We start from the raw sequence: 24,730 nt of genomic DNA, 5'->3' as shown, positions 1-24,730 counted from the left end.
GGGGTGTGTTTGGGCCGTATTCACAACAAATCGGCAGAACCAAAATCTAAACCTGATCACTTTTTAACTCTTTGATATAGGTATATAGATTTGAATAGAGTGGTGATCAAAAAGTGAATCTTTAATTTTAAAACAAACACTGATAGTCATAAAATAATTCAGGTCTGAAAGAAATATTTTTTTTCTATATACTTTGTCATTTTTAGCTTGCTTTAAAGTTTTAAAGACTCTTACCCATTAATTTTATCTTGGCTTAGAACTATTACCTTTATCAATGAAAGAACTATTTAGTAATTGAAATTAGAATTTTACCCTTGTGATTCCTAGTCTTTTATTCACTATAAAAGTATAAGACCGTAAAAATAATAAAAGTAAAAATTAAATAAAAAAGACTAAATTAAAATAATAATAATAAAATAAATAAGAGACTATATTTACTTCTATACCTTGTCTGTCTTCATTGATAAAATCAGCTACACAACCATCCAAACTTGTCCTCTCTTGGAACTGCTTCTACTCTTTTAAAAGAAGAGTTTTTGAGGGCAAAAAGGCAGTTCCGGAAGGTACTTGTTTACAGCCATGAGGTCCCCTGAGACAGTCTACAGATAGCCTGTGTCTAGAACAGCACAGGGGACAGCAAAACATTTCTTCCCAATGGCATTTGTGTTTCGTGTTATGATTGTAAAATATGTGCCTTTTAAGATGCATTTTATTACTTACTAATGATGCAGCCTTTCTTAGAACTGGCATGTCAACATTGGTACACTATTTCTATGATGTAAAAGGAAAACGGCCTTCTTAATTATTTCTTGTGCCTTTTTTCTCAGTTTGCTAATTGTTCTTTCTATGAGCTCAGCTGTCTCTCTGACAAACTTGCTCTTCTTGTCAACATTTAAGTCACAAGCTAGTAATATTCTGGAGTAGGAGACAATTGTTACAATGATATGTTTTGGTTTTTTTTTTCTCTTTTAGGACTTGACTTTAGAACAATGGGACCCAGCTATGGGTCAACTGCAAAATAAATGTTTCATCATTTCAGTGAGACTTTAAACATCTTTTACCACATCAAACTACTTGAATCCATGTACCACATACAGCCTAATAATATCAAAAGTAGACTCAAAATGCATGGCATAATAAACATGTGCTTTTTAATGAGACCTAAAACTGCAAGGTTTAAATATTTAATGTACTGATAATATCTTTGTTTTTTTCTGCCTGTTGAGTGAGAATAAATGTGAGACTTCTTAATGGTGCACCAGCTCCTTCAGGGTCGTTGGAGAGAGCGCCATTCTAAACATATCTGTAAATAACCGTAGTGCATGGAAGAACACTCTGCCTCCTACATGCAATGATGCTACACACACCGCGTGCACTTCCAAACAAATGCACTTTGCTGTTTTTTTCATTTGTGAGATCAACCTAAATTCCCTTTTAAAAAATACTTAAGAAAGAACAAGCTAATGGCAAGTGTAACAGAAGTGTCAGTAAAGGGTCTTCTGCCCTTCTGCTTCATTTAGTTGTCCTATTCTCTTTACAGGTGACCCCTGGGGTAAAAAGGAACATTATCTTAGAGCTTCCTTCATACATTGGATGGAGACGTAGGTATCCAACGTCATAGGCCACTAGGATATTTGCACATCTCTTCTAGGTAACAATGAGGAAAACCACGAGGAAAGCAACTTTATAAATATGAAGGCAAAAAAAGAGAAAAAAAAAACCACATTGGAAAAAGCAAAAAACCACTCTGGATATAACACAGAAGATGACCAATGGTGTGAACTTTTCACAACACTCTACAAATAAAACAGCATTATTCAAAGGATGCAACAGAATTGGAAAAAGCAGCAATAAAATATCATAAGACGTGGGATCATCTGAAACAAGCAGCCATGGACACAAGCCACACAGAGGATTGCTTTTCTTACTTGCACAAGTATCTTGAGGGGTTTGAAAGGTCTTTCACCATGAAGCACTCGCCTCCGTTCACACAGAAAGTTTTCTCCTTCTCCGCACACTTGACAAGATGGCTTGTCCCCGTTGTAGACGTGGATGTGGCTGGATAAAAGATAAAGAAGCCGACAGGTTTACGTCTGTCATTCCCTCTTCTAAGCAACCTCTAATTTTAAATTCTTTTAAAAGGAAGAGTAAATATAAGATGCGGCGTACTCCACTAAACTTTCAGGCTCAAAAAACAACAGCAAGGACCTCAGTACTTTCTGGATGTAATGAAACAGAGTAAAGTCATAAAAGGGAAATTACAGTTAATTCATTTAATTATAGTTAAACAGGAAACAGGTTCAATATTTTGTTTAACCCATATTTTATCTTCTAAGGAAGTTAGAAAAGAGAAGATCTATTGTCATGAAGCAAAATACATTTTCTGGGAAGGCTCAAAAATAATGACATGAAGTCGTATCACTGCAACTGAATTTAGGTATCAACGTCCACAATTGTTAATGGTAACTCACTGATAAAATTATTTTCAAAATTATGTGTTATATCAATATGGACTTCGTATTTTTTAGACAAAATGTATAGCAAAGAAAAATACAAGGTGGCTTATTTGTTCCTAATGTAAAAAATTATTATTAATTGGATATATGTCAATGTATAGATCAGGGGCATTCCATTCAAAATTTCCATTTTTCTCTAATTTCTACTCAGAAGAATATTATTAAATATCTGATCGCCATCCTGCTTTTGAAGAAATGCAAAGATAGTCTAATATTGCTGCAAATGTAGACTAAATCACAGCAAAATTCACTCAATCTGAATTAGGAGTAGAAACAAGTTTTAATTTTGGTTCACAACATCTTCACGTGATAAACTTGATATTCACTTGCCTTCAAACTTCACAGTTATTGAAAAGTCAAGCTGACAATGATTCCTCCACCATTAGGTGCAGGGATTTAGTATCAGAACTTCTCCCCACTTGTTTCATTGGGAGCATCTTAAACAGGACTCAGTCTCAACCCCAAACAAGTCTAACTTACATCACGTTTATCCCTGATATTATCAGGATGAAATGCAAAACCACTATGTCAAGCCATATTTACTCTTCCAGGGTGGGAAAAATCTGGCTTTAGACAAAAGTTGTCTCATCTGTTACCTGACTCCTTCTTAGTGATTTTCAACGCTTTGTCTTTCTTACCAATTTCTATTTTACTATTTGCTATTTGCATGTGAAATTCAGATGCCCTTGTTTCCTTTTATTTGACCTGTCATGTCTTACTTTTCTATTTTCTTTTCCCTTTCTTTTTCATTTCCTTCATAAGTTAAGTGCACATTTTGCTTTGACACGTAACCCAACTGCTCCTCCAACTCTGCTTCATTCTCACCCTACTTGATCAAAATATTCAGCATCTGATTGTTCAATTTCTGAATTACTCAAGGCCTGTCTTGTCTCTTATTCTCCTGTTTAAGGCGTGTTTGGGACCATTTCACTGCTCTCAAGATGGCTTTTAGGAGGAACAGCAAAGGACAGTGCAAAAAATGATTTGCACTTTGGACACAGATCTTCAGATCCCATCTCCTGCTAGCTTTGTGTCTAGAGCAAGTTACTCAACCACTCAGATGGTCAAATTTCCCATGTAGGAAACGGGGATTTACAGGACTTCGATAGAGGTTATCAATAATCGAGGTAAAGGTTGGCACAAAACTGGCATCCAATGAATTAGCAGGTAATATTACTGAGCACGTAAGGAAGAATCTTAATTTGGGTATGTATCAATCAGATGGAAAGCTTGAGAGTCGAAATCTGAAGATTTCAAAGAGGCATGCTTTCTTTGAATCATGACTATGGATCATTAAGAACTGGGTCCATTTTTGTTGTTGTTGTTGTTGTTATTAGAACAAAAAGTTCTTTCCAGAACGTATTTCCAGGTGTCCTTCTCAGGGCTACAAACCAAACAAAAGGAACCAGGGAGGATGAGGAGAAAGTTGATTTTACCCTGTTATCAGCTACACTTTTACCATCTTTATCAGGAAGAGAGGCAGGTGACTGGCATCATTTGGTCTATAAAATCACAGAGCAGACAATTTCTATACATCCCTTAGCATAAATTTTAACATATTATATTTTCGTGTGAAAAACTGTTTATTTAGGGGCTATGAATGTTTTCATCCATGGCAACTGCTTTTACAAAATATTCGGAGGGAGTTTGTCTTAAAAGTTAAAGGTTTTGTGCTTAAGACTTTCAACTGCTGACAGGCATCCACGGGATGACAAATTGGGCAGGGTATCTCTGCTGTCCCCAGCGACAGTGCCGAGGGGACCGCCTGCAGTGTTCTGTCACCATCGTTCTTCCAAAGGAGCTCTGAGCCTCAAGCAGACCTCAGTGGTCTCTGAATCCCTGACAGGTTGCTAGGAATCACCCCTCACCCGGGCTAAGCCGCAAACACTGCAGCAGGCACTTTCAGAACAAAAGCCAAGGCTTTTATTAAAAACAACAAAACCAACATCCTCTCCCCTCCCCCACAACTCCCTCAATCCACGTTAATAGCAAACTAAGAATGAACATTAGCAGAGACAGGTGCCTCATACCTAGTCCTTGGACTTCCTGATCTTGTGAGATCTAATAAGACTGTAAGTAAATGTAGGTTAAAACTAGAAATAGTCTCTTTATTTCAGTCCTTTAGAAATATTCTCCCCTGAAATGATTATGCTTTGAACGCCATCTTGCAGTGCTGAGTTGTGACACATTCGTTTGATAAATTCTTAGATCATGACTTGAAATTAGTTATGGGGTATTTGATAATGAAATAATTCTTGGAGAAAATGAAGCAGCAACTGTCTCATACGGTCACAGACAATCCTGCTTAGCATTTTTAGTAGCAGCGAGAACACAAATGATCACGGAATTGCAAAGCAGCAACTGACTCCCAGGTGACACAAAGTGTGAACTGACCGGGTACAGCTGTTCTGAACCAACAAGCCAGACACAGGAATAAGTTGTAATTGTCAGAAAAACCTGGGGTGGAGATGGTGATACATGCACCTTTCCGATTTTTGCCAGGTTTCCTTTTATTCTCCTTGGTAAAACGTGGTGCACAGTCAGCACTAAGCAGATCTATGCATTTTGCAGCGATATCCTTTCTCTTTGGTCGATACACGTTGTATTGCTAAGCCAGTTTCCGCATGGTAATTCTGCCAGAAATTAATGAAACAGACAAAGCAGTTTCTTAAACCAAGCTGTGGAAACAACATTCTTTCTGGGGAGAGCTGGGAGGAGTTGATCACAGGTAAAGCTAAAGGTTTTGCCAACAGAATGTGTTTGGCTGCATAAAAGGTGACCTTCATAGCTGTTCCTGGAAGTAGGTGACACAGATCTCACTCATTCAGTACTTAATACACCCTGCCTCCCTCTGGTTTGCAACTAGTTTGTCATCATCTGGGACCTGTCATCTTCTAGTAAAGTGCGAACTGAACAGCAATTAGGAACACTGATAAATAGGACTCCATTACTTTTATGTTTGTCATTTATATGAACATTTTATCCCAAACACACTTTCCTTGGGATGTTAGCAACTACAAAATTACAAGGAAGAAAGTACAAATACAACAGTTAACTTGTTCCCAGAGAACATTCTTCTGAGTGTTTCATTCTCCATCTGGTCTATTTTGGCAATTTAGGTCAAGACTAGTGACCATCCCAGGGAAGTCTGGCTAGTTCTGTGAGTTAGCCCAGGATCTGGAGACTAAAATCACCACTGACAGACTCCCCAAATCCTGCACGACGCAATAGGATCCCTCCCTTCTTCCTAGCCTCTCTCCCTTTCTTCCTTCCCCAATTCTTAAATGACTGCCTACTTTATGCAAGCCGTAATAACAACAACTGAAGTTACTGGGGTTGAAAACCGTAGACTGTGAACAATTCTCCCTAAAAGGAGATCTTTATAGATCAAATGCAGTGGAGCGACACTGGAGTTAGCTGAGACGCGTCAGGCCCAAGGCACAGTTTTGCCAAAGACGAGCTGTGAGACGCCGTCCAGCTACCTGCCTCCGTCTATTCAGCTGCAGGAATGAGCCATCACAGGGTTGGCACACAGTTTGATAAAATATTTTGTCAGTTGCAAAACTGCACACAAAGAGATGATCTGTGTCTACGGCTGATGGCATAAATATGGAACAAAGAGAAGAAAAACACTTCTGTCCAGACTCTGTAATTACATCTGATCAAGCCTCAAATGTTGTTTCTTAGTAAATTATTCTTCTACAAAATGTGAAGAGATGGTCTGACTTGGAGCGGTAACCAATGAATGACAGCGAAGCATTAAGTAAATATCCGTAATTTACTCTGTTTAACTCTATCAAAGCCTCTGTCAATAATGTATTCCCCACTCAACTTGCTTATACAGTAAGACTGAAGAACAATTCGAGCTAAAAGAAAAAGGAACTATCTTACATGGGTAGTTATTTTCAACTTTCTAGAGTCACACAAATTCTCTAATATTTCTGACCGAGCTTTCGAGTCACATGAATTAATGGCATTTATAACGTTGTGTGTTACTGTAACAGTTTAAAAACAATAAAATATTTAAAAATAGGGTGTGATGGCCATGGAATCAATTTTGTTTATACCTAAACATTTTGGAAATCACATACTCTTGCACTTTTTAGTAAATACACAGAATAAAATTTTGAGGAGTGCTTAAGAGTTCTCTGTCCATTACTAAACATTTCCCTATGGAGTCACACAATCTTTCCTGTGGAATGCCAGGCTTTTTCCGCTCAAGGCAGGCTGCAGAGAAAATAATGCTGGGAAGGTGGCTTACTTTCTCGCTAGTTTTAAGTGGTGTTTTCCTTATCGGTGAAGCCCACGGCAGGGACAGACCAGGGCCCTTACACAAATGCAAACTGCTGATAAGAAGTCCCTTCCATTCTTCTTTGACAATGAGCAGGAATTAGTCTGAGCATTGAGCATTTACCCCAAGGAGCTATCATTTGAGCCTGTCTTCCCTGAGGCAACGAGTCCTTACTAAGAGCTTTTAGGACCATTCTTAAAGTTTTACTTGCAGACGATTAAACTAAATGACTCCAGGCAGTTTTCTCAATAACGTATACAAGTTTGAACAATTTTTATATTCCAACATGCAACTGTGAATCACTACAAAATTGCAGGGGTTTTTTTCCCTTTAATCCTTACCTGTGATATCTTCCATGGCTATGTATTTAGCAATCTGCTTAACTTCCTGCTCTTTAATCTCCCAGTCTTTTTTTTTTTTTTTTAATCTGAAATTATTATTCTTGCTGGGAAGATGGCGCCCCAGCAATGGTGTACTAGAAGCACTTTGAAATCTTACTGGGAAAAAATGCTGATGTGGTTCCTGAAAACGAAGCTCTGGCTCAGAAGCTGAGCAGGAAAGGCTGTGCCACCTAATGGATCTTCTATCGATGCCCACAGGAGGACAGGGGAGGCATTCGCTCTCCAAAGGAAAACCCAGAGCCACTCTCAGAACCACTGAAGCATCATCTTTCTGGGCTGGAATTTTTTTTTCTGAGTAGTAATTCAATCCTTTGCTGAATAGCGAATAGGTTCTTGTAAAAAGGAAAAAAAAAAAAAAAAAATGACAGGAGAAGATAGAAGGAACCGGTCCTGACGTGAAGGTTCCCAGAGCCAACACTGCGACTTAAAGTGGCACACCATCTCCTTGGCCTCTCCTCTACTGCAGTCCGCGACAGAAACATCCAGGGGAGCCAGGGAGGAACCATCATGAGACCATAAAGGGAACCAGAATTTTCTAAAGTAGAAGGAGGGCATTGCACTTCATGGACCTCAGGACTCGGTGATACGCTGGAAGTACTCAGAGGTTTGTAGATTACCTACAAGGTGAGAGTCCGTCCAAAGAAGAAGCTGACACCATGGGCTGATGGAGGTTTAAGAGATGCCCTCAGGCTTTGGCGCTACTTAAACACACATAGAATGGTGGACCGAGAAGAATCCTAACATATTTTATAGTTTATCCTATATTGAAAAAAGAGGAAACAAATTGTCTCCAAGGAATATTTCTGCAGTCTTCCATAAAATATCCCGAACTAAGAATTCACAGAAGTGTACAGGGGAAGACTGCCCAAGGTCACCCAGGTGAATGAGGGCATGCTTGTCTTCTGTTTTGTTAAATGAACACTGGGGCCGGAGGAAGTTAGTAAGATTCTCTTGAGCTCCCCCTTTACCTTACAAAGCTCTCTGGGCAGACCCTAGTATTCTTTCTTTCTTCCTTCTTCAGCAGAATGAAAAGTGACCTTTGGGTATTTCTCCTCATAAAACAAAATTATAACTTATTTTTTAAATTGAAGTACAGTCAGTTACACTGTGTCAATTTCTAGTGTACAGCACAATGGCCTAGTCATGCATATACATACATATATTTGTTTTCAAAAATATAATTTTTTGTTGTAACACTGAGCTTCCTTGCAATTAAACAGAAAGCATAGCCTAAGTTCCCAGCAGCTGCTGAGCAGGGAGATGTTTTTGTGTCATTAGATAGTGTTATCCTTAGAAAAATAAAACTGTCAAGAAAGGTTATTTTTTTCAAGCATCGAAGCTGCTTTTTTCCCTTCTTTTTTTTCTGATCGCACATTTCACTCATGACGCGGTGCAATCATTCTAGCCTACTACCTCTTAGAGTATTGTGTCAGTGGCATAAATGCCTTGTGGGATGTCTTAGCTTTCTTAAAGAAGGAGTGTCTTCCCGCAGTGCAGTGTTGGCTGGGTGGAGTTACAAGAAAGAGGCATTTTCTTCCCTACAAAGGCAACAGGCTTTTCTTATCCAAGAAGCCAACTCCAGAAAGACAGTTCTGCTATATATTTTCTACTAATCACTGACAGATTAACCTGAGTATAAAATTTCCATAGCCAGGAGTCAACAAACTTTCAAGCAGTCCCTTAATCTTTCCCCATCAATACCTTTTCCATTTGACATGCTTAATTGGATATATTCATAGATCTCGCCACACTAACTGTAGAGGGGGCACATTCTTTACTGTGTTCTGCATTTTCTACCAGCGTCAGTTTGGTTGGGAGAAGGTCATGTCAGTGTAGAAAATGTTCACACGCCACTTTCCAAATTCATCAAAAGTTTGGAGCACCAAACAAAACGCATTAAAACAAAGGGGACTGTTAAGGGATTCAGTTATGCAGAGAGCTGCTGAAATTACCATGTGACATTTAATGACATAGGTTAATTTATTCATCAGCTGAGAAACATTTAGAAATGAAAGTAGATGAAAGGTCAGAAGACAGATACTATGAGGCAAATTCATGATCTTACTCATCAAATTAAAAAAAAATCATGGCATATCAAAAATAAAAGCCATATGGTCATTTCAATAGATACAGAATCAACATTTGATGAGATTGAAAATCAGTTTCTATAAAACTGTCTGTAAAGTATTCTTATCCCCAAAATTAAACCTGAATTTCATCCAGCATCCTGATAGTTACTAATTTACAGGAGGAACGTAGGTCAGAGGAACATATAAAAGAACATGATGGATGCGATCGGCAAAACCCAGACTCTGGAGAACTCTATAGAACAAATAAGCTAATCTCTTAAAAAAAAAAATTACAGGAAGATAAAGACACAGACAACTAGAGCTAGAGACAGATCAAAAGGGCAAGAGAAAAGAAAACCCCCGAATACAGACACTAAAAAGAGACATATAAACCAATCACAATGAGTGACATTTATTCGGATCCTGATTCAGTCATAAATATACGATATTCCTAAAAGGAAATCTGATCACTGATTAGAGAATAAAATATTAGTAGCATTTGTATATGTGTCGAATCCATGATGGTTAGGTATAAAAACGTCCTGATCTTTCAGAGATACATGCTGAAATATGTATGCATCAAAGGATAAGATGTCTGGGATTTCCCTCCAAATAGTAAGAGGGGAGGGAAATGAGTCAGATCAGGATAAAACAAAACTGGTAATTGCTGAAGTGGATGGTGGCTACGTGGAAATCCAACATAGCATTCTTTGTACTTTTGTATGTTCACTATGCATGTTTCAATTTATACATATATAGGAACATGTTTAAATATATGCTTGCCTATGTTTAAAATTTAAAAATGCAAAATTATCAATTTCAGGCTTCTCAAAGCACATCTTTATAAAGTGAAATTAGAATGATACTCCATATTATCTAAAAATGCTGACTTTTAGCTCCAACCTAAATCATACTTAACACTGAAACTCTTGGTGGGAGTGGCTTCCTTAACATCAAGAACAAGCCAAGAATGCTGATTTCTGATGCTGTGATTTAACTCTGCTCTGAAAGTCCTAACAATGCAACAACGCAGGAGTAAAACATCATGCTGCACCGGTGGGAAATGAGAAGATAAAACAATCACTGTTGGAAGATGATATGATTGGATACCAGTATTAACTAGCCAGGAAGCCCAATGACATAAAAGCCTTATCTTTACAACAGCAAGAGGAAATAGAAATCAATTAGGTCAGGCAGGCGTGACCCTTACAATAAGTATGCAGAAAAGGAGATACTTGAAAAGGGTGGTATATTAAGAAGGGGAACCGGGTCTGTGCTTAGGGGAGAAGCGATTCTGTTAAAGGGAAAAGCAAGTGAATGTGTGGAGGTAGAAGAAGGAAGGTCACGTTCAGTGAAAGGTAGCAGTTCATTCTGACCGGGAGATGGATAATAAATAGGGAGGTGAAGTTAATGAGGCTATTAAATAATAATACATCGTATTGGAGAAGCCCCTGGTAACCTGGCTGGAGTTAATGTTTAATCCAGGTCGTGGAGAGAGTAGCGCTGGGTTTTTGCTTAGGGCCATGATGAATAAAATGAACGGTCTCTTCTGCAGCTTTTGGAAGGGGAGCCAACGGAGGTGTGGAGACCAGTGAGGAAGCCGATACCTAGGTCCGGATGAGACAGGAAGACGGCTCAAACTAGCTCAGGAACGACAGGAGAGGAATATTGGCACCACGTTTAAGAATTAACGCTGCTTTGTGTTTATATATATTAAAATTCAGCAAGAACTAAATGCTGGAGTCTGTGCTTCACACCTTGTGCTGCACCCCTTTCTAAGGCATCTCAGCCGCCTAGCACACATTTTTCTCACCACTCTTTACACAATCTAGGAATATTTATTATGATCAATGTGATACTATGAGACAGAGGCAGGCCCATTCTCAGTCCTGAGTCCTCACTGGTAAAAATAAAATGTCAAGTCTTAGTACCGAAACTACACGACTGATGCTTTCCCAATTTAACTCTATCACGTGTCCGTCGATATAAACATTAAGAGCAGAAGGTAACACAGTCAGCCTGAAGTTCTCAGTTAAACAGATGATCAAGGCAGTGATAGTCCTAAATGTTATGAAAGCATCTCCCCGACGGGAAATGATCCCTGACCAGTGTCTTAAGTAATCTAACCTCTCAGTGTTTTGCATAAAGAAGCTTCCAAAAAAGTGTAGGAAAAAAATGGAGCCAAGACAACACAAGATACAATCTTCCAAGGCTTTCAGGTTTGAGCCAGGCCCCTTTGGTCAGTGGCTCTAAACACAAGTCTGAATAATATTCCTTAGAATGGTGCCTTTGCAGCTCAAAACCCCTACACTGTACAGATTTAGCCAAATCACGGCAATTCTGCGTTTGTGTGATGGCTATGGACATAAATGGCCAGATTCCGGATCCACAAGCACATTTTCCTCACTGAGGCCAAAGGTTGCTGCACACAAAGGAACGGAGCAGTAAAAGCATGTTCGAACACAGGAGTCTCGCCGTGACATTTGGCTAATTTCAGTCCGCGTATTTTCCCAGAACTCCCAGGGGCAACTTGTTCCCTGGTTCGTGATCAGAATAGCAAACCATCCTTCCCCGTAAGATGATGTGTCGTTAATCGTCAATCTGCACGCAGGCTTTAGGCTCCTAGCACAAATTCTTTGTAAGCAAATAACACCTGGAAATCTACGTTTTTTCATTACTGCTATTGCGGGGGACGCACGGCCCATCTGAAAAGGGATAAAACAAGGTTTCAAAAAAAACACATGACTTTAAACACTTCACCTCGAGAAAACTTTCTGCCCTGTCCACTCCCCCTCATAGGACTAGTTGGTCTCATAATATTTAATTCATAACAGGTCTTGTTTTGCTAAAGAACATACTGCTTTTAGGTTAGAGATGAGGATGGGGGCGTGGGGGGTGGAATATGACAGTCAAATCCTGAGCCTTTATGGGAACTGGGCCAAAATAATAAATTAACCTTGGCTACCTTATGCCTAAAGAAGCTTTCCTTCAAGCTTTGGGGTTTTTGCTTTGTTTTTGTTTTTTAATTTCTGGGCCTTGACGCTCAAACCGAACAGACACTTGTTTTTCTACTGTTGGCATTAAACTTTGTGGTTCAATGAAAAGGAACCAGACAGGTGCACACTTTGAACTCTTTCCCCAAAGTACACAATATTTTAAAAAAAACTGGAGCCATATGTTCAGTGTCTTTAGTCTCATTGTCTTGCCTCGCTGTTTTATATATACACATCATTTGCTTGTTGGAAAAACTCAATGGAAATCATCATTCTGCTTAGAGTTGAACCAAAAAAGGGCACGTTGAAGCACATTGTAAAAGAAAGGTGGAGTGGAGGCCAGGGTCTTATCTAAGCTTGCCTAGCTATTTCCCCACACTGCAGAAACGGAATATTAAGAAGGTCCACACATAAGATCTTAGTTATAATTTATTAGTTTTTTCCCCCAGCGGTGATATATCTATCTGTGTTACGGAATAATAATAATAATAATAATAATAATAATAATAATAATAATAATAATAATAAAGCTTCTCTGGAAGTTATAATAATTCCGGATGGCTGAAGACTTCCCCCTTTTCAAATACAAACTGTTTCTGTAGACACTGCAAGTATGTGCTGAACACAGATCCGTGTCCTCTCCATCCATTACTAAGGTGCTTCATACTCCAACATGGATGAGAGAAACAGCGCAAGGAGGGAATCGCGGCTGTGCAGCACATCAGGGGTGAGGGAATTGCGGTTCTACAAGGCCACCTAAACAGGCAAGTGTGTGTGTGGTGTGTGTGTGTGTGTGTGTATGTGTGACTCTTCTTTTAGAAAACCAACTGCACTGTATTACCCATTGACTTAAAGTCTGCTTTATAACCTTAGAGTTTTTTGTTGTTGTTGTTGTAGGAAAAAAAAAAAAAGACAGGACCCGAAGGAGTCATTGGTAAATAAAGATGGAGGCTATTTTGTCCTTAACTCAACCTCATAACTCTGGCCAGCTTTTCCTAGAGCTTACAGAGTGCCCAAGATATCCCACGATTCCCCCCTCTCCATTTTTGTTTTCTAGACGTCTTGTTTGTTTTAATCTAATCAGTTGATATTAGTTCATCATAAAGTCAAATATAATTTGAAACAGACTGAATAGAAATGAATTCATTATTTACCAATACTACTAAAGCATCTGGTTATTCTTAAAAATATTTAAAATTCAATTTTATCCTTTGCAAAATTCAATCCTCCAAATATCTGCTTAGTGATTTTTGTCTGTTTTCATTTTTTTGTTTGTCTGTTTGTTTGTTTTCAGGATTCGAAGCCTATTTCGTCTGTGAATTATTTTAGTTGTAAGTAACAAGTTTTCGTTGTTCAAAGGTGAACAAGCAGAACACATGGATGAACAGATGGAAATTATAAGTGATTGCATAGTGTCAAAATATTTCTTCTGAAGTCAAAACTAGGCATGGGCAAGTCCACAGTAATATCCACAGAAAATGCTGGCCCCACATATTTTTAAAATTAAAAAAAAAAAATCTTACCCATAAATGTGTGAGAGAAAGTAAACAAAAAAGTAGGCTGATGATGGATGGAAGAGAAAGGATGCTGGCTCTGGGGAAACTTAGCACCTCTTGGGCCCTAACAGTGAATCTGAAGTTCAGTTCAGTTAGGAAGGGTGGGACGCCAGCTTTGTGACATAAATAAGGATAAATAAGGATAAATAAAATAAATAAGGATTCCCCTTCAGGGAATAAACTTGGTCATCGGAGGGTTTACTGCAACCTAAAGGACTTTTGATGCTTAAGTGAAAAACGTGGTTACTTTCTTCAACTGGTTCCTTCCTGTTGAATACACCATATTCCTTGGGCTGAGAGGCTGGAAAATTCCAGTTTATGGTAAAATCTAGCTTCAAATCCTGACATGACATTGGAGTTTCCTACACAGAACTATAATAACAGCAGCATGGCGACAAGAAAACTTGTAGAAATCGAAGAAGTCTAATGAAATGGAATCTGTTCAGTGGGCAATGTGATCTGTGTTGCTGGGATCACACTCTAGAGACAGGTTAACCCAAGTATATGTGCACAGGTCAATGGCCAGAAGGCGACTGACCTAGGAATTGAGCCTTGGTCTTCTGGCTTGTGGCACCAGGTCTCTAGATGACACTGCTGACTGTTTGAGAAACTCTGTGAAAGAAGTTGTGAATGATCCAGCTCTAGAGATATGAAATAGATCCGATTTATTAAAAATTTCCCTCTATTTTATAAGACTTTCTGTGACGAGGCACAGCATGAGGTCAGAACAGAGTTCCAACTATTCTTAGATCAGAGAACCCTAGGCGTAGAGATCCGGACAGATGGAATCCATCACTATCACAGGTGATTACAAGAAATACCAGGGGTGGCACTGAAGTCTTAGTCATAACTACCCTGAAAATGATCAGGAGCATTTTCTCATCCAAATAACAAAGAGATCACTCTCACTGCTCTGCTAAATCTGATGACTTAATAAGGTAAAAATGACATGTTCCAAGTTAGCTGAAAAGTAATCATTTTAGCAAGGTTGACAGGGATCTGTACTGATTCCAAATATAGAACTTGCTATGTGCAGCATTTTCAATTCCCCAGGCATAAATTAAACTAAGAGACAAGTGCCTTAAAAAATATTCAAAAGTTGAAGAACAGACATGGTTGCTGCTAACCAGGAAGAGACTGCCAAATTCTCCATCATGCTTCTCTCACTCCCTATTTCCAACTCCTTTTGCCAAAAATAATAATAATAACAATATTGTTGTCATTCTGTATAAAGCTCTTTATAGGCAACTCCCGTTAACGATGTCATCCAAAAGGGAAATTAAATTGAAAAATGAAAATAAGGTTGTAACAAATTAAATTGGATTATCATTATTACCTGTGATAGAAACTGCCCTTTTCTGTGCCAGAAACATGCATGTGGGAAAGACTGTCTTGATTCTTTTACATGCTAGAATCAAGGTCTACAAAATACCGTTTGGGAAATGGTTTTCACCAAATGTCGGAAGCTAAACCATCAGATTCATTAGCGGCTCAAAGAGAAGAAAGTATAAGGAAAAGGGCCATGTCAGGCTTACTAGTTACTCCGGTGAAATTCTCCTCCCCAGTATCCAACTTAAGTGTGAAATCTTAAAAAGGAGTGCCATCTTTCTGGGAATACATTTCTGTTGCCTTTCTTGTTCATAGAAAAAATAAATCTACCTGTTACTAACAGTCATATTTCTAGAGTATGACCCATCACAAATTATATCCCAAAGAAGCTAAGAGTTAAACACCAAAGAGCTCATTAAATATGCTCACAACTACCATTTCCACTGGGCATGCTATTTACCATGGTCTGGCTTTAAGGTAATCTTCAAAATAGATCAGGGAAAATAAGTAAGAAGCAGAGAGAGAGAAGACATTTTATGATTACAAAGATGGAAGAATTTTCTTCATAGTATATTTTCACCTTACGTATCTTCCTCTTGATGTCATAAAACTTTATCATTTTCTGTAGTAATCTTGTCTTTTGAAGTAGAAATCATATTCACCAAGCCCAGTAGGTTCTGGCATTGATAACGTTTGCTATAAATAGTAAGGGCATGTTTTTTGTTTCTATTCTGTCAGCTTCCTTTTTTTTTTTTTTTTTTTTTGGTGGGAAGGGGGAGAAATAAATGTTGAAGAAACTCAAAAGTTATGTGTATGGTAAAGGCAATACAATTCTTAGCAAAGAATAAGAAGACTGATATCCATTAAAAATCTACAGTGTGCCAGGTATTCTGCCCTGTAGTCATCGCAATAACCCTAAGAAATAGGTGACATTTTACCCTTTTCACAGATGAAGAAACTGAGGCATAAACAGCGTGAACTGCATGCCTGTGTTCTCAGTATAATAACCTGGAGAGGAATTCCAAGGCAGGTTGACTGCAAGGCCCATCTTACAGCCACTGAAACATCCTATCTTATGATTCTTTCAGTCCAGAACTACATACGTGACCTTGTAGTTAGAAATAACAAAACAACAACAAAAAACCCCGACAGCCTTTCCACAGGCTATTAGAGAATCTATACTACATCTTCCTGAAAGTATCACTTTCTGAATATTTCCCCTTGTTTGTAAACTGCAAGTCAGGAAATGAGACTCAACACATTACTTTCAGATTAAGCATTCTCAGAAGACGGGAGGTCAGCGTCTGTCAAATCAATGCTGTTTTAGTCTTAACTCAGGGAAAATGCTCAGTCCACGTTACCTACTGTTCTGTTGTCTGTTTCAGAGTAAAATGGTTATCTTTTCAGTTAAGCTTTTCTAAGAACCAAAAATTGAATAGTTTAGTCTAAATTGGGAAAGTTATCAAAAATTTGATGCTGTGACTATCCGGGATCACAGTGTTGTAAAGGGTTCTTTCTAACCTCCATTCAAATTATCCTCATTTTTCATTGTAAAATCATTTTTTAAAAAATAATTTTACTTTCATTTATTAATAATCTCCAAGTTCAAAACATTATGACCTCATTTATTTCTTTCTGAAGACAAAGTAAGAGAAATTATGCACATACATACTACAAATGCATGTACAAATATAAATACACTAAGTTATGGACATCACTGGGGAGTTGTGGCTGCAGGAAGTATCCCAAATGAAACACTAAATCTAGTTATGATGCCTGAGCAATATTTAATATTTGTATAAGATCTCTGATTGACCTCAATGCAATATTTAATATTAGTGCCACTAGACCATTTAAAAGCTGATTATACTCAGCAAAGAGATAGGGAGAAAAAAAGAAGGCATATCTCTAAGAGATGGAGATAAATTATATAAAATGAAAATTATCTCCAGTGACATTTGAAATTGAGCTCATTTTGTTGACTGGTAATTTTTCTCTAACCTCATTTTCATGTAACACATAAATCACTCATAAGAAGGTTTTTAAAATGGGTCCTGTGGTAGCACCCCTAAATGAAAGTCAGATCCTGACTACCAAGTAATTTAAATGAGCAACTATTACAAAAATGGACTATTCTACAAAGTTAACACAAGACTGCTTTCTTTTGGTTAGGTTACACGTAGGGAATCATCTAATCAGAATTGCTTTACATATTCATCGTTAACAAAATAAATGTACAAATCAGAGAACGGCAGACAATTAAAGTATTTACTAATGGCCAACGGCTGCAAAGTTGGAATAAGAATGTATAATACAGTGTTGAGTTGCTTAATTTTCATCAATCTCTCTATTCGGTAATTTAGTAAATATTTTACTAATTTTTTTATTCAGTTGACTCTGCCAAGTCTTAGCTTTACTCATGAAAAACTTGAAATATTGCAGGGGGAATCATAGATTTCCTCAAGGTGAGTTAAAGATTTTATATTTATTTCTGCAGTAAAATAAGACAACTGAGAAAGATGGCAAAACTGTTACACAGTTTTTCAAGCTTTCAGTGTGTGGGAGAGACATGGCTAAAATATTGAACTTTGTACTTTCAAATGAACCATTAACATTTTTAGCTTAGCATCCTTTGTCTCCTAAAAATAAGCAGTCAATGTTAAGCAGAAATGTCAAGAAATCAATAAAAAGTAATTAGGAAGAGTGTTTAACGTCCTTGAGAAAAGCTTTGAAGGCAGAAAGGGGAGCTCAGACAGAGTGAACAGTCAACATTCTTACGCTTTTTTCCATAATAAAAAGAAAAGGCAATCATTTAAATTACTTTATGTAAAAAAATAACCATATAAATGTCAAATGTCACCCTGCGCCATATTGCCAGTACTGTGGCTGCTTTCCATTATAAAAATTCACAACTGAAAACTGCCTTGCAGAACTGACTCCTTAATGCAGTGTTAGATATAGCCGTGCATGATGACAAATAACAAGGAAAGCCTCGTTTTTCACATGTAGTTGCTTTAGCTACTTGTATCATCTCTGAGGAAAGATGTTGAAGGAAAGGACATAATTACTGAGTGACTTCAATGAGCCAGTGAAAAATACACATGAGCTCACAGAGCTCTCTCAATAGCGTGTAAGTTCTGTATTATTTCCCCTACTTATTAGAAAGCAAACGACCTCTCAGAGAGGTTAAGGGGCTTGCCAGCATCCTACAGATGGAAAATTGCAGATAAGATTCAAACTCAGGTCTCTGAATACAAAGTCCCTGTGGTCTCCAAGACACCATTCAAGTATTCTGAGCATTTAAAATGCTGGTTCTTATTATTTTGAGGGCCACAGATTCCTTTCAGAATCTAGAGAAAGCTGTGGATTTTAGTTTACATGTGCAAAAAAAAAAAAAGGCCCAAGCATACAATTTTGCAGTTTCATGGACCCCTTCCTCTAAAACCAACTGATAATTATTCCACTGGAGCTCCAGTTAAGAATTCTTCATGTGAGGTCAAACTTTAAAAGAGCTTTGACTTCTATGATTCAAAAGACTCAGTATCCTGATTCCATCAGAGATAAGATAAAAAGCTCTTCCTTTCTAGTCATTATTTTTACTTGCTTCATTTCAGGCACCTCTCTCAATAATCGATGTTAACTATATTCAAAGCAAATATAAGAACATTTAAGAACATCTCCAAAAGTATCACAGAGCATGATAAGATAAAACAATATAAATTAGGAAATGAAAACTTCTTTATGAGGTTTATTTTTCTTTTTTCTACTCTGTAAGTATAATTAAGATGATTGAACGTTTAGGAGTTTATTACAAATACTGTCACTGTGTTTTACAGGTTACTTTTGATAATGAAAGAATATCTCATTTAAAAGGTGCCCCATGGCTTAAAAAAATCACAGAAGAAGCTGGTGGCCGGGAGGGGAGCAGGGAGGAAGAGGGTCTCCAGCTTTCTCCTTTTTTACTGAGAGAAGAAAAATACTTACTAATTTAAAATATCCTTATTTTTAAGTTGGTACTAGCATTATTTCATATAGAAACCCAACTTCCTGAAAGGCAGCTTCAGCAATAACTTATTTTAACAAAAATCACACTCTTTCTAAAGAAACAAAGCACAAATATCACGAATCGCTTAGATTTATTTTCATTTACATGTTTGTTTTGAAGTGCACAACTTCAAAACACCAGGGGCTATACATAAATTTTTAATATAATTTTTTAGTGGAAAACTCAAAGTTGACATATCTTAACATTTAGTACAGAAACCCACTCATATAATTCTAAATACTGTTGGCTATGAAATATAAAAGTGTTACTGCTTGAAAAAATGTAACATTTTATTTCACATTAAATTTGATCGGGACAATCTCTGACTAATTTTCTTCCTTCTCTTCTGCATTGCTCTGAAAACAATTCTGAGGAAGTATTTTGCCTCAGTGACTTCTGTTCCTACTGTCTTCTCAGAAGATTAGAAAGAGAATTTAACTCTTAAGTCTATAATTTTCTTACCTTATGACATTATTATTACTAATTTTAGGCAATATTTTGTCACTACTGTAACAAGGCAAGTTTATTTTATAGAAACAGAGTAGCAAGTCTATTGTACCTAATAACTGGTTATGAATTAAATGCATTAAAAGTGCCATTTATTAAGTGATGAAAAAGCACTGCATTCAAGCACAAAAATGCACTTTTCTTTAAAATGTACTGCTTTCTCTTTATACGTATTGCTTTTAATTTTTCCAGAATTCAGATGACACTGGAATAAAAGACACAAAACACTGGTTTCACAATAGGACTCTGTAAACTTACTAAATAACTGAAATTACTTTAACTTTGGTAATTAATTAAATAGCACTTATCTACAAAGAAACAAAGAGATTCATTTCCAGAGCTTTCTTTCTGTTGAAATCCAATAGGATTAATTTTGACTATGATTTTTAAGGACCAACTGAGTCAAATTATATAAGTGAGACTAATATTTGGTGAAATATTATTTGAAAAAACTTAAAATTTTAAAAAAGAACCACCAATCCTTCCTTTGGACTTCAATTTCCTGGTCTCGAAATTTTAAAGATCTTTTGAGGATCTGCAGTATTTGTCAGATTTAAAGGCTAACATTTCTAGGTGAAAATGTTGGTCATATTTTCCTTAAATTATTGTTATTTTATAATTCTAAAAACTTGGGAAATCACACACACACACACACACACATGCACGCACCCCCTATATACTTGCAACACTTCTTAAAGGTTTTAATAGTCAAGTATAACTTTAAAAATAGTGAACTGGCCATCATACGCATGGAAGCCTTTTCCCAGACACCAGGCCAAAATGATCCCATTTGACTTGCTCTGTAGCACATCACCCAGTGTCTTAGATAAAATAAGAAAGCTATATATATATTTTTTTTTTCTTATTTGCCTACTCAGATCCTTACAAGTCCTATTTTTCTAGTAGTAGAAAGATAAATGAGAGAAGGTATAAAATATTCAAATACGTCTGTGCCTACATATGATCTATTTCTAAATAGAGTTAACAGTTGAAAATCTTCAGCAAAGTTTTCATCCAAGATAGGTTTCTCCATGACAGTCACGAACCTTTAGTCTCACTAGCCTGCTATTGGCTCAGAGCCATTAGAGACAGATTTAGTACCAGGGAGACTGGCATAGGTGTCTAAACCCTGGTCTGGATAATTTTTATCAGTCCAGTTTATGTCATTTTGCTAGATCATCTCTCCACAAGAAAACTCCTCTGGACTCGATTTACATCCTTTACATCCATGGGCATCAACTCCGTCCCCGCGTTTAACATCAGGCAATCTAAAATCTTCTCCCTTCCCGTCCACTAACCGTCCCTACGTGTTTGGGTTCCTGAAAAAAAAACCTTTCTTTTCTTTTCTTTTCCCTCATTTATTGCCTAAGACTAAACCTTTTATCTTCAATGATAAACTTTGTATTCCTGGCTTGGAGCACGCTCTCTTACCATTTTCCCTGGTCCTCGCTCCTTCCCCTCCTGACTGCTTTATCAAACCATCTGTCTGGCTCAGCTGCAGCCCCCTCAGGAAAGGAGAATCTTAGATGTTGGCTCCTCTGGTTGGCCCCAGCCTCCGGGCAGCATGCGTTACACAAGAAGGGATGAGACTCCCTCTGCCATTTAATAATCAATAGTCCTTGTTTCTTAAAAGTTAAAAGATAACCTATCAAAGGTGGGGCTCAGTTTCCTTCCCCAGGGCTTGGAAGTACAGATCTCTTACTTGATCAAGATGCTCTGGCTATCACGCCCCACCTGAAAGCAAGACTGCGGATTTAGCAAATAAAAATTCAGGATTCCCAATTCAGTGAGAATTTCTTATAAATAATGGATACTTGTTAGTGTATCCAGGAAATATTTGGAACATACTTTAACAAATGATGCTTTGTTTATCAGAAATTCAAAGTTAACCAGGTGTCCTACAATTTATCCAGCAGCCCTAACAGTATACGATATTTTAAGTGTTTTCTTTCCTAAGAAAATGTACACACACACACACACACACACGAGTCATAAAAATGAACCATGAGGCTGTATTTTTTTCATTCGGTCCTGCAACTGTCTTTATCAAAATGGCAAAAAGATTAGAACTACACTTCTATATTGCTGCTATACCTCAGGGAGTTCCACTCCATTTCTGTTGTGATTAAAACCAAAGGGGGTGGAAATTTCAAATAAAAACTCACTTCACAGAATCTATCCAGCCCTGCCCTCAGTGCAACCCTCCACACACACTTGGTGGGTGCCCCTTCCTTTGTGTTTGCTGGGTGTCAGAATTCAAGTCCAAGGGCAGTAATAACTTCGGAGTCGATAACCCTGCCAACGGAAAGTCTTGCTGTTGGGTTTTAAGCGGTCCAGACACGGGTCCTGCACACATCCTCAGAGTCAGGTTTTCAATAATATTCATGTCTACAGGGCTCACGACGAAACAGCAGTAAAAGCATATCTGGAGCCCCCTGAATTAGGCTGAGTTTGCAACAGAAATGCTATGCCCTCAGCACAAGCACCACAGAGGGGAGGATAATTCCCAAGTGCTGTGAGTTAAAGGGAAGATGAAGATGCGCTGAGACAACTTTTCAAACTATATGTTACTAACACCACGGCCGGGTTCCCTGAGACGGCAGCCCAGAAGAGGAGGGGAGCTGCCTTGGTCACCAGATCTGTGTTTCACTGAGATGCTATGCATGCCACGGACTCAGTGTTAGAGGAAAGAATGGAAGGAACATTGGTCTAGTGTAACTGGTTCAGAGGACAGAGATCTGCTTGGTTAAGAGGCGCACGTTTTCCCATATGAAGACGGGAGATGACATTGATGTTCACTGCAGGAGAATCCAGGAAAATGGCGTTGGTACCCAAATGCATCAAAGTTGGATACATGGAATGTTTATGTATTTGAGGGGCAGAAACTGGGTCCAATTAATAGAAGCTACAGGAACACTAATTTTCAGCTGAGTATATGAAAAAAACTGTAGAACTAATCGAAGATAAAATGAGTGAGCCCTGGTAGGTTGGACATTTCTTTATAACTAAAGAAAAAGGAGACAGATGATTCTTCTTCAGTGGGACTCACTGCAGTGGGGGTAGGGTTGGACTTCAAATCACTCAAGATTGCTTCCAATTTTGAGGTTCTATGATTTTAAAAAGGGGATTAAACACTGTATCAGTGGTGCTGGTGGTTCGAGCTAAACTCAACCATTTTCATATTTAAGCAAGATCGGACATGATTGTTACAGATCACAAAGTGCTACACCTGAATCTTAGTTTCACGCATCCTGATTGTCATTCATCACCTTGTGACTGGTGCACATTGGGACAGGCAATACAGAGCAGATCCTCAAAGTGGAAAAATACCTAAGGTCCCGCACATATTTTTCTCCCTCTATAAATCTCTATAGCAAAAAATTGTACCGTTTTACCAGGTTTTGGCAAGGATAGAAGAAGCCGCTAAAATACGTGGTCACTTTTGACGTGCTGACTGCTAGTCTTGAAAGTTATACTTGTTAACATTTTTTGAAAAAAAATCACTTGGCTACCCAAGAATATTTTTGTGTTTAGAATTTCAAAACATATGTCACAATAGAAACAACTCAACATTTTATTAAGTCAGGCCAATATTTTCAATGATCATAAAAAGCACAGCCCAATGATCACAAATCTAGAATGACAGGCATTAACTGCATCTCTGTCCCCACAGACTGCTAATTTCATTGATGAAACTTCCTATAGCTTTTACTGGCCATCAGCAGATGAGTGGGGGTGGGGGTGACGAAATGCACCAGGACCAATAAAACCTTCCGGCAGATGATAAACATGAGCATGTTTGTGCTCTGACTTGGGAGACACTGCATCTTAGCGATGTTTTTCGAGCGGAAATATTTGAACCTCCTCCGCTAATTTCGTAACAGTAGCAGCAACGTAGTCAGACATTGTACAAAAATGCAGGTAACATTTATGCATTTTTCTCAAATCGCAAACTGGCTTGAGCCCTGGGAAGTCAGATCTTGCCTTTTAATATAGATTTTGAACTACTCCTTTTGAATGCTTGTTTATTTTGCTGTTGTCTCATCATAAAATAGGTGACAACTTGCTTCTAACTTTGTCTATGTGACATGGAGATTAATCTTCCGGTCCCTAATACAAAAGCTCTTTCATTGTGTCTTTCGCAAAGCTACGTATACAATTTAATAAACCTTAGGAGACTGCAGCCTGATGGTATCACTGCTTCTCAAGCAGAAGTATCCAGATTATAAATAAATCCTTGAAAAAAAGAAACGATCCCTTTGAAGATTCAACTCCAAATTCATTCAACCCAGCTCAACAAATCACCATAAGAATTCCCCAGTCTGTCGCACTTTTTATTTAATATATCCCCATCCCCACCACCACCTTTAGGACCTCCCCAGAGAGTAACGGGAGATGGAGGGTAGGGAAGAAAAAAATTAAGGAAAACATTCTTTTTAGCCCTCCTCGCATATATCATTCCTCCACTAAGATGGCTGGTGGGCAGCTGGTAATTTGTTAAATTAACTCATTTCCTCGGAATCGTTCTTTGTTACTGAAGGGCCACAGCCCTGGTCTATAAAGACCCATTAGTTTATACTGCTTGTTCAGCAGATTCCATTTTTGCTGATGGTATCTGAAATTAATCAGCGTCCTGCAACCTGCACATGCAAAGGAGTCAGAAGGACAGTGACGGTAAAACCAGCCTTCTCAGGAGTCACGACTGTATGTGCGTGCCTGGCCTGTCCCTGTAGAAGACATTGCTTTTGATGTCTCAGATCCCATTAGGAAAGTCTGCACATGAGAATTATCATGTTGCCTTGCATGCAAGTTCTAAGTATGGCATTACAGCTCGGGTCACATGTTTGTGACAATCATAAAAAAACATTTAAAAATAATAAACAGGACAGTTCTATTCTATCATGGGACACAAGAGATCAAAGCGCTTTGCAGCTCATTTGGGAAAGGAATCAGATGGAAGGATGTTTCAACACCAGTAGCATTTATGAGAATGTTCGGCCCCACTACGGGACAATGGAAGAAA

At 38.0% G+C, this 24,730-nt stretch overlaps 1 protein-coding gene across 12 annotated transcripts in view; it reads right to left on the bottom strand.

Moving 5' to 3' along the window:
• LOC105067618 (pro-neuregulin-1, membrane-bound isoform) overlaps positions 1-24,730 on the bottom strand; it is a 203,697-nt gene that overhangs the window by 39,248 nt on the left and 139,719 nt on the right. For 11 of the 12 annotated variants that reach the window (XM_074353783.1, XM_074353781.1, XM_074353784.1 and 8 more), the window contains one exon: positions 1,929-2,058. In XM_074353783.1, coding sequence (XP_074209884.1) covers positions 1,929-2,058 — 130 coding nt within the window. Of the gene's footprint in view, positions 1-1,928; positions 2,059-24,730 lie in introns of those variants that run through there. The other variant, XM_045515428.2, reaches the window with a different exon arrangement.

This window comes from Camelus bactrianus, chromosome 26 (genome assembly GCF_048773025.1).
Source record: "Camelus bactrianus isolate YW-2024 breed Bactrian camel chromosome 26, ASM4877302v1, whole genome shotgun sequence".
Lineage (NCBI taxonomy): Eukaryota > Metazoa > Chordata > Mammalia > Artiodactyla > Camelidae > Camelus > Camelus bactrianus.
This window is presented reverse-complemented; position numbering and strand designations above follow the sequence as displayed.